General features: G+C 42.9%; 1 protein-coding gene across 1 annotated transcript in view; it reads right to left on the bottom strand.

Annotated features, from left to right (window-relative positions):
- The window catches only part of rab2a (RAB2A, member RAS oncogene family), a 20,265-nt gene extending 9,599 nt beyond the window's left edge, over window positions 1-10,666 (bottom strand). Inside the window, exons 1-5 of the mRNA XM_046862483.1 lie at window positions 10,350-10,666; window positions 3,879-3,950; window positions 3,556-3,623; window positions 91-173; window positions 1-3 (exon numbers count right to left, since the gene is read on the bottom strand). The exon at window positions 1-3 is cut by the window's left edge and continues 90 nt beyond it. Coding sequence (XP_046718439.1) covers window positions 1-3; window positions 91-173; window positions 3,556-3,623; window positions 3,879-3,950; window positions 10,350-10,395 — 272 coding nt within the window. The 5' untranslated portion in view covers window positions 10,396-10,666. The remainder of the gene's footprint in view (window positions 4-90; window positions 174-3,555; window positions 3,624-3,878; window positions 3,951-10,349) is intronic.
- Window positions 10,667-11,639: the final 973 nt, after the last annotated feature.

Here is an 11,639-nt window from a genome sequence, read left to right as displayed (position 1 = left end):
CTTCTGTAACACACCAAACACTGTTTAATATATATATATATATATAGATAGATAGAGAGAGAGAGAGAGAGAGTGTGTGTGTTTGTTTACCTTGTGATGTCATAGACGAGTAGAGCTCCGGCGGCTCCTCTGTAGTAAGACCTGGTGATGGAACGGAACGACTCCTGACCGGCCTGCATACACACACACACACACACACACACACACACACACACTTCCTCATACCAAATACAATGATGATCTTATGTACGTTCTGTGTGGTTTTTCAGCGTGTGTGTGTGTCCTGTACTGAGGTAGAGGTGAGACAGTTCTGTTGTATTGCGTTTATAATAATAAATGTTTAGTATTTATTAGGGATGCACCAAAATAAAAATTCTTGGCCGAAACCGAAAAAGGAGGAAAGGCGAGGCTGAAAACCGAAAAAAAACGAAACACCACATCATCACAACAAACTGTTTCGGCCGTGTTTTTTTTCGGTGATCAAAGTCTTTCGGCCGAAAACCGAAAATGCACTTCTGGGCCATTTTCAGCCGAAAATTTTCAGTGGCCGAATATTCGGTGCATCCCTAGTATTTATATGTTACACACTGTTCCAGATCATGGTCACTTCCTGTTTAGGAGCGCATATGCACTCCTGAAGCAGGCTGACCAACCAGAGAGTATGTATGTGTGTGTGTGTGTGTGTGTGTGTGTGTGTGTGTGTGTGTGTGTGTGTGTGTGCACGCGTGTAAGTGTGCAGTAAGATGGCCCCAGTTTCTGCTCTGCATGGTGTGTGTGTGTGTGTGTGTGTGTGTGTCAAGAGGAGAGTGGTGACCCATTTGAATTCATTAACCCCTCCCCTCCCCTCCCCCCGGGGGGGCAGCTGTTAACATTCGAGTTAATGGAGTCCATTGTGAATAAATGATGAATGGCACTTTTCTGCTGGCCATCTGTGCAGAGTGAAAGGTTACAGGAAGGCCAGAGATGCAGATTTCTCCTGTTACACTGCTGCAGCGCTCCATCATGCTCTATCACACCAACACCACGCCGAATAAATACATCGCTTCAAAACACCGGGGGCATTTATCACACTGGGCAGGAAACTGTGCTGCTGAGGAGAACACAACCCTGATACCAAACACACCATCAGGGTAAACCTGAACACCACAACCAGCACACGGCTACTAAACACCACAACCAGCACACGGGTACTAAACTCCACAACCAGCACACGGCTACTAAACACCACAACCAGCACACGGCTACTAAACTCCACAACCAGCACACGGCTACTAAACTCCACAACCAGCACACGGCTACTAAACACCACAACCAGCACACGGCTACTAAACTCCACAACCAGCACACGGCTACTAAACTCCACAACCAGCACACGGCTACTAAACTCCACAACCAGCACACGGCTACTAAACTCCACAACCAGCACACGGCTACTAAACTCCACAACCAGCACACGGCTACTAAACACCACAACCAGCACACGGCTAATAAACTCAACAACCATCCTGCCTGAAATAGAGACAGAAAGAGAAGTAAAACCCCACTGGAGATAAACAGCATCTGATCTACTTAGCTTAAACACCTACAGACGGACACTGTGTACTCTCTGTGCAGCACAAACAACTCAAACACTGATCTGAAGACCTTAGTGTGATTATATACTCTACTATTTCCTTTGAGTCTCACGTGAATAATATCACCAGGATCTCCTTCTTTCACCTTAGAAATATTGCTAAAATTAGAAATATGATGTCGTTACAGGTTGCAGAAAAACTAGTTCATGCTTTTGTAACATCTAGATTAGACTACTGTAACGCTTTACTGTCTGGGTGTTGGAGTAAGTGCAGAAATAAGCTTCAGTTAGTTCAAAATGCAGCAGCAAGAGTCCTCACTAGATCTAGAAAATATGACCACATCACCCCTGTTTTAATCATCTACACTGCTCCCAATTACATCTCACACTGATTATAAAATACTACTACTGACGTATAAAGCACTTAACGCTCTCACGCCGCAGTATCTGAGTGAACTTCTGTACCAGGATGATCCTCCACACCTACTTAGATCAAAAGGTGCAGGCTATTTGTTGGTACCTCAAATAATGAAGACTCCAGCAGGGGGCAGATGTTTCTCTTATAAACCCCACAGTTATGGAACAACCTTCTATTCAGTGTTCGGGACTCAGACACAGTCTCAGTGTTCAAGTCGAGGCTGAACACATTTATTTAGTGGAGTGTTTAGTCAGTAGGTGTTTGTGAGGTAAAGGAGCAGATCTGGAGGGATCATGGATATGGAGTGTTTGGTGAACTGGGATATTTGGATGCTGTCGTCGCCTCACTCTCACACGTTCACTCAGGTTTGTTGATGGTGGTGTGGTGGGTCGTCTCTTATCCCAGAGATCCTCATGTCTGTGTTTCCTTCTGCTTCTCCCTTTTAGTTCTGCTGCTATAGCGAGTCTTGTCCCTACTTTCACTCTGATCACTGTACAGTGTCTTTACCTTTTATACAACAATAAGGAGACTTAATATCCACATCCTTCTCCCCCCCCCCATCACCCCTCTTTTCTCTCTCTCTCTCTCTCTCTCTCTCTCTCTCTCTCTCTCTCTCTCTCTCTCTCCATGAAATTCCAGAGTAAAAACAGGAGCTTTGAGGATGGATTTGGACTGTAGTTAATATCAACAATCCACCGACTTGTTTATCAGGGACAAACTTACACTTAAAAAATAAATAAGATCTTCTATACATCACCACATTATCTGTGTAAAGCTTCTCTGAGACGATGTTCATTATTAAAAACTCAATACAAATAAACAGGAATTGATGTGTGAGACTAAAGCTCCCCCTGCAGGACATCTCTCTTACACACACACACACACACACACACACACACACACACACACACACACACACACACACACACACACACAGTGTTCAGCAGCGCTACCTGAACGTTCAGTGATGCAGGTGATGGAACTGTAATGATAGACATTCGGTGTTGATGAGTCTGGTTCCTCAAGATTTCTTATTGTGCCATTTTCTCACCATAGTCACCATTGGATCACTCATTAAAGATAAACTTATAAGGAACTAACTTAGACACTAAACTTCTACATTTCAACTTTATAACATCTTTAAATGTGTAAAGCTGCTTTGGGAAAATGTGAACTATGCTACACAAATAAAACTGAAATGAAAAATTCTGCATCTACACACTGATCTGATGTCACACAGCCAGCCTGACATTTAATCCATCCACTAGGGGGCATTAACACTCTCCCCTGCTGCAACACCTTCCTCCTTCAGGAGATAACAATGAAGCAGCTGGCACTTCCGGTCATTAAACCAATGTTACCATGACAACAGAGTAAACTTCACACTGATAGGTGTGCATGCGATGCTCAGTGTGGTGCTCTTTGGGTTGGAAATGAACACTACTATAGCAGCTATAGATATCTTAACAAATTAATGAATATAAAACCCATTAAAGCTATGTGTGTGTGTGTGTGTGTGTGTGTGTGTGTGTGTGTGTGTGTGACAAATATTAAAGACTCTCACCGTGTCCCAGATTTGAAGCTTTATCTGTTTGCCATCTATGGTGATCATCCGTGCTCCAAACTCTACACCTGTAAAGAAGAACCAGATCATCGGTAAAAACATGGTCATGACACGCACGCACGCACGCACGCACGCACGCACGCACGCACGCACACACGCACGCACACACACACGCACACACACACGCACACACACACGCACACACACAACCAGATAAGCATGACAGAGTTCTGCTTAAAATCTCACTTTAACCCACACTGTGCGTGTGTGTGCATGTGAGAGTGTGAGCGAGTATGAGAGTGTGTGCGTTAGAGTGCGCTTACCAATGGTGAGGTCGTGCACAGGCTGGAAGCGTTTATCTGTGAACTGTAATAAAAGACAGGATTTCCCCACACCTGTAACACACACACACACAAACACACACACACACACACACACACACACACACACACACACACACACACACACACAGGTGAATAGATACCAGATTCAGTGCAAAAACTTGTACATTAGAAAATAAAATAATAATCAGTACCTGAGCAGTGCAGTTCACATAATGGAGCACAAACATACAGATGTGTGTAGATGTGTACAAGTGTGGTTGATTAATAGGATACAGATGTCAAAGTGTTAGGAGGTGAAGAGGTAAGAAGGTGAGGAGGTGTGGAGAGGTGAGGAGGTGGAGAGGTAAGAAGGTAAGAAGATGGAAAAGTGGAGAGGTAAGAAGGTGAGGAGGTGAGAGAATTAAGAAGGTGAGGAGGTGGAGAGGTGAGGAGGTGGAAAGGTAAGAAGGTGATGAGGTGGAGAGGTAAGAAGGTGAGGAGGTGGAGGTGAGGAGGTGGAGAGGTGAGAAGGTAAGAAGGTGAGGAGGTGGAGAGGTGAGGAGGTGGAGAGGTAAGAAGGTGAGGAGGTGGAGAGGTGAGGAGGTGGAGGTGAGAAGGTAAGAAGGTGGGGAGGTGGAGAGGTGAGAAGGTAAGAAGGTGGGGAGGTGGAGAGGTAAGGAGGTGGAGAGGTGAGGAGGTGGTGGAGAGGTGAGGAGGTGGAGAGGTGAGGAGGTGGTGGAGAGGTGAGGAGGTGGAGGTGAGAAGGTAAGAAGGTGGGGAGGTGGAGAGGTGAGGAGGTGGAGAGGTAAGGAGGTGAGGAGGTGGAGAGGTGAGGAGGTGGAGAGGTGAGGAGGTGAGTGAAACCCTCCAACCCACAGAATCCCTCCGTCCACACAACACACTCGGTACACACTCATTCTTCACTATGTTGTGGAGGTTGATGTACGTTCCATGTACAGTGTGTGGAGGTGGACTTGTGAGATTATTAATAAAAGAGATTATTTACACCAGAGCTACTTTATATATATATATATAGTGTGTGTGTGTGTGTGTGTGTGTGTGTGTGTGTGTGTGTGTGTGAGGGAGAACTATTGTGATGTGTGATTAATGATCTGGAGGGGTGAATCCATGTGTTTTTCATTTAATTCATGTGTGTATTCTACTCTGTGCACAGCAGTCAGTCACACACAGGAGTATACACTCACTGCCTTAATCTCCCTCTCTCTCACACACAAACACACACACAAACACACGACAACTGAACACCAAGTCAGAAGAGACAGGAGAGGAACAGTTAATTTTAAAGTGATTCCTGATGAGGACTCAAGCTGTATTACTGCTCCTCAAATCAGAAATGTAAGTGAGAAAAGAGGGGGGCTTGTTTTATCTGTGTATCTGTGTGTGTGTGTGTGTGTGTATCTCTGTCTGTGTGTGTGTGTATGTGTGTGTGTAAGGCTCTCTGGTTAGACACAACAGCCTGCAAATGCAGTTTATCTCCTGATTTCATTTCTCTACAATGCATATTTAATCCTGCTGTCTGCTTTCACTTCCTGCTTGTTCCTCAGTATCTCTCTCTCAGATAAAGAACAGACTGATGTATGGGCTCACATTACAAAACTAAGAAACACCAGTGTCAGATGCAATATAGCAGTGTAATAGTGAACAAACGAGGCAACACTTGTAATATAATGAAACATTCACAAACTAAACCAATGTGCTGTATTTACTGTGTGTGTCATCTCCAGGCTCCATCTGCAGCTCTCCTGCCTCAGACTCGAGCATTCATTATAAAAGAATTCTTTAGTTAGTTAGAACTCATAGTGTTTAGGGACACCATTAATCGACTGCTGGAACCATGTGCAAAAATCCACACGGATAGTTTCACCAGCTTCCGGTCTGCTGTTATTACGAGAGCGGCCTCTAGAGGCAAATCACTGACACCACACGCTGTTTGTTTTATACATGAGACTCGAGAGCGCTATATTCTATTTATTATTTATAATTGATTATATGATTATATTTATCAATAAATATTTTTTATACATTAATATATATTTTGCACGTTTCCATGATTCAGTAGATTTTTATTTTTTTTTGTAATGTTCAGTACTATAAAATGCACAATCAGTTGATTAATCAGTTATTAGCAAGTATGATCCAACTAAGCTCTCGTATATCATCAGAAGTATATCATCAGTCAAACTAATTAAAATATGTTGTTATCATGTTGGTATCAGTAGTTAAAATGTAAACGATACCCATCTGTACACGCAGTGTTTTGGACCTGTTACACACAACCTCAATCATTAACGCACTTCTGTTTGTGTGCATTTGTGTGTGAGAGAGAAAAGAGTGTGTTACCAAGAGCAACAGTGGTTGCTAAGCACAAGGGACACACTCAAGAAGAGGGTGCAAGGGGGATGCAGAGTCAACACAAACGCACGCGCACACACACACACACACACACACACACACACACACACACACACACACACACACACACACACACACACAGAGCGAGATCACATGACTGCATATTTTTACTTTGCAAATGAGAAAAGTAATAGTGTATGTGGTCTGATGTTTTGAATTAGAAATTTGAAAATGAATGTAATTAGCCATAATTTGATTAGAAACTCACTCAGTGTGGGGTGGGGGGTTGGTGGTGGGGGTTTGAGGAGAAACATGTACAGAGTGATTTTACAACCGATTATAATCATTATTACACACAGCATCAGACCACACACACACACACACACACACACACACACACACACACACACACACACAGTGTAAATAGTACATACGAGGGAGGGGCTGTAGTGAATACGAGTGAATACAGGGGAGGGGCTGTAGTACCGTAATTTCCGGACTATAAGCCACACCCACTGAATTTGACAAAGATTTTTATTTTGAAGATAAATAAGCCGCACCTGTCTATAAGCCACAGGTGTCTACACTAATGAACTTTACACAGGCTTTAATGAAAGACAGTGTCTGTAACACGGTGTAACGGGTGAAATATGTTGTGGCTCCTTTAAGAGCAGAGCGGTATTTTGGGAATAGGCTGCCACTGCATTTTTCCGGTATTACTGCATGTGTGCAAGACCGAGGAATATGTCATTATTTTCTGATGTTTATTTCTAAGTTTCTTTGACTAACCCATAATGCTGTTGCCAAGAATAATAAAAAAAGCACGAGTTTTGGAAACCTGTCTGTGTTTATATGATTTCTGTTGTAACTGGAGTTAGCGAGCTCTCCCTTCACCCAGACTCAACACGTTACAACGGCTTGTATCTAAACAGTAGCCGACCAAGAAAATCATTGTTCACTGTCTTCCTCCTTCCTTTCACAACTATTTCTCTCGAGAGTTTATCTTTTGGCATCGTCGTGTGTTTAAAAAAAAGAAGTTTTTTCTCCCAAATCCGTGCAGCTCAGAACACAGGTGAGGTGCGTTTTTTCGTTTCTGTTCGGAAATTTCATTGGTCTAATGTTATGGGGTTCAGTTTTTTGGCTTGAAGTTTGTGAAACCGGGAAAAACCCAGGAAAAATCCATAAATTAGCCGCTTCGTTGTTTAAGCCACGGGATTTAAAACGTGGGAAAAAAAGTAGCAGCTTATAGTCCGAAAAATACGTACACACGAGGGAGGGGCTGTAGTGAATATGGGGAGGGGCTTTAGTGAATGTAAAGTAGAAGCTGTAGTGAATGTAAGTTAGAGGCTGTAGTGAATGTAAGTTAGAGGCTGTAGTGAATGTAAGTTAGAGGCTGTAGTGAATATGGGGAGAGGCTGTGGTGAATATGGGGAGGGGCTGTGGTGAATGTAAGGTAGAGGCTGTAGAGAATACAGGGAGGGGCTGTAGTGAATATAAGGTAGAGGCTGTAGTGAATATGGGGTGGGGCTGTAGTACACACGAGGGAGGGGCTTTAGTGAATATGGGAGGGGCTTTAGTGAATGTAAGGTAGAGGCTGTAGTGAATATGGGGAGAGGCTGTGGTGAATATGGGGAGAGGCTGTGGTGAATAAGTTAGAGGCTGTGGTGAATATGGGGAGGGGCTGTGGTGAATATGGGGGAGGTGCTTTAGTGAATGTAAGGTAGAGGCTGTAGTGAATATGGGGAGGGGCTGTGGTGAATATGGGGGAGGGGCTTTAGTGAATATGGAAGGGGGTCATAGTTAACATTAACAGTTATGTAAGATCGAGCTGGATGTGTTTACTCGAGTTCTGGGCTTCATCATGTTACAGATCCACATGTTTAGAACATTCTGAACTACTGCACTTCATAACACAACTCTATAACTCTCTGTTCCTCTATCAGAAAGAGCAAAGTAGATTTGCGACTAAATAAGCCCTAATTATCAAAATATATTTAAAACTACATTATAGCTCTTTATCTGCTGCTCAGAGTCAGTCAGGACACAGGGTTACTCTGAGGGTTCTTAACTTCCAAAAAGTTCACACACCTCAGACTGGAGCTCAGAGGTATTGTTAGTATAATGTATTGTAGATTCTTATTCTCTAGCAAGGTTCATATTTACATACAGAGCTCAGTGATGATGAATGAACTCTTCACATCTGATCTGATCCTTTACTTTACTTGAATGTTGAAGCATTAAGACATTTGTCCTTTTTTATTACTGTGATATGGATCACACACACTGCAGTGAATATGGTGATTCAGTATAGCGGTGTACATGACGTGTAAACACTCACTACACTGATGTGTATAAAACCCCTAAAGCATGTGAGAGGCTTGCTCATTTATTCGCTCTGTTCATCTCCAGCCTGCCATCTGCTCACATCCACATAAACACTGAACACTTACACAGTGTGTGTGTGTGTGTGTGTGTGTTTCAAATAAATATCTGAAAGTCTGTAATATTTACTGTAATAAAACATCTAAATATTTCATCTCCTTTGAAAAAAGAGATTAGTGTCCATAAAACAAGTGTTTATAAGAGGATAAATGTTATATCATATTTTAAAAAGATGTAAAGAATGTTTGTAAAAAGTTATGCAGTGTATATTGCTGCTTTGCACAACATTGTGTGTATATGTTTGCAAGTACACTCGTATATATTTCTTTTTGCACATTGTACTGTATAACATATACAGCAAGTTTACTGGTCAGCACTATTTTGTATTGTGTGTTTTGTGTATTTGTCTCACACTGTCTTTTGTTGTCTGTCTGTACAGTCTATACGCTGAGAGGCGCAGCTCTGGGCTGAGAGGCGCAGCTCTGAGGTGAGAGGCGCAGCTCTGAGGTGAGAGGCGCAGCTCTGAGGTGAGAGGCGCAGCTCTGAGGTGAGAGGCGCAGCTCTGAGGTGAGAGGCGCAGCTCTGAGGTGAGAGGCGCAGCTCTGGGCTGAGAGGCGCAGCTCTGGGCTGAGAGGCGCAGCTCTGAGGTGAGAGGCGCAGCTCTGAGGTGAGAGGCGCAGCTCTGGGCTGAGAGGTGTAGTGATAATAGGTTATGTAATGTTTACAGGAGGTTATAGTGTGTTTATATGGGGTTATGTAGCATTTATAAGAGGTTATAATGCCAACTGAACACTTTGTTGTGTGTGTTATTCGACTAAACGCCATTTTCCTGAGCATCATCTGGGCTGAGGTTCTCCTCCACTCCAGCACACAAAGATTTAGTTTCTCTCTCTCTCTCTCTCACACACACTCTCACACACACACACACACACACACGAGATGAATTATAATAACGTTATATTAAAAGGCATCTGTTTATGTGAACGTGTCGCTCACCCTCGGGCTATTCACACTGTACTGAGCTAGCAAGGTGTCATCTTTTCTCCACCAAATTCCGACAAATCCCGCCTCCTCGATTCCGATTAGCTGATCGGTGACGTTTCCTGAACTCCCACCAATCGAATAGGGAATGGGTATAACAAGAGCCAATCATAGAGCAAGGGGGTGGAGTTTGTCTCAATACAGATAGGGAAAGAAATGGAGGCTAACAAGCTAAGAATAGAGGTTAAGAATAAGACTTCCCACACCCCGTCTGAATAATAATAATAATAATAATAATAATAATAACCAATATAAAGATATGAATAATTACAGTGGTAAAATTAAGAACAGTAGTTAAAGGCTAGTAGATGTGATCTGATTCCTGGGGAGAATATTTTGTAGACGTGCTGATTAACTCGGTGAGTGTAATTATGTGGTAATATAAAGACATTATGGAGTCTGTGCTGACGGAAGAAATAGTCACAAAAATGATTTTGTAGTCACAAAAAATATAATAAATAAACAGAAGGGGAGGGGGTTGGGGGTGAGAAGGTCCGTCATGCCGGCCTCTCCTTCACCACGTCATTCACTCCAACACTGCGGAAATACTCCCGGAGAACGGGCTGGAGCTCCCACACCCACGGGCCGTCCTCAGCACTGCTACTGCTCCTTTCCGTGTGTGTGTGTGTGTGTGTGTGTGTGTGTGTGTGTGTGTGTGTGTGTGTGTGTGTGTACCTGTATCTCCGATAATGATGTATTTGAAGAGGTACGCGTACGCCATGGCCAAGCCGCTGTCTCCGGCCTCTTCACCGCTTAGAAAATGGCTCCTGAGGGGAAAAAGAAAAACCGAAAATGAAGCTCTACACGGGCTCGATCCTCTGCGGTCTCCGCTCAGGCAGGGTCGGCGCTCCCAGTAGCGGGCAGGGAGAGTGGTTTATTCCGGCTCTCGCCGATTTTTCTCCGCGGTCACTGCGCTGCTATTTTGTCGACGCTGAGGCGAATAATCAACACCTCACGACCCCGCCAGTGACGTCATCACGCGACGCCCCGCCTTCGCCACGCACGCACGCGCGCATGCGCGCTCGCACGACTCAACCGGAAGTTATAGGTTTTATAATAAAGCCTAACATGAAAATAAGAAAATCCGTGCATACATGATTTAAAATTCAGTCACGTGCTCCTTTTTTAAAAAACAAACATGTAAACATTTATTACCGCTTTAAACACAAACCCTACAATTATTCAATACACTAACTACACCATCAAATATAATATTTATAGTAATATACGGATATTTTATTGTCTACTGTCTATTTTTTTTTTTTTTACTGCAAAGTGCCTTGTGCTTCTTTTGGTGCTGTAAGGTGCTATATAAATAAAATTTGACTTGACTTGACTTGAGTAATATATTAAAACTCAAAATGCGTTCCGTTAACCGGAAGTAGCATTTAATAATGATTAGTTTACAGTTTAACGCTTTAACAAAAAATAAATAAATAAATAAATAAATAAATTCTATACCAGGGATAATAAAATAAGCTCTTTTTGTTTTCATGTACATTGAAGTTAACACGGAAGTTAACACACTTTGTTTACTTGTCAGTTGAGGCTTTGTGTAATTATAATAATGATTGATATATTTATATAAATAATCTGATACAGTGATGAAATTGCAGGTGGAAGTGTAAATCATGAGACAGAACTGATACACTCATGAAAATGAAATCTCAGTCTGGAGTCTGTAGAAAAGTCCAGTGTGTATCAGAGACACCTCCTGGTCTTCTCTTCATCTGCCTTTGTCCATGATGGACTCACTCCTGTTTAGGGCTGTCAGGAGAGGAACCTGATGTGGTCTACTGCTGTTGTAGCTCATGCACCTGAAGATATGATGTGTTGTGTGTTTACCACAGGATTCAAGTTATTACAGATGTCCTGTCAGCTCTTTGTTTACTCTCAACAACAACTAGGATCCATCTGCAGAACCTACACCAGCCTGTGTGTTTTTGTTCTTCACACCACTCTGTG

The sequence above is a fragment of the Silurus meridionalis genome, chromosome 12, assembly GCF_014805685.1.
Source record: "Silurus meridionalis isolate SWU-2019-XX chromosome 12, ASM1480568v1, whole genome shotgun sequence".
Classification (NCBI taxonomy): Eukaryota; Metazoa; Chordata; class Actinopteri; order Siluriformes; family Siluridae; genus Silurus; species Silurus meridionalis.
Note: the sequence above shows the minus strand (reverse complement) of the source record. Positions and strands in the feature narration are given on the sequence as shown.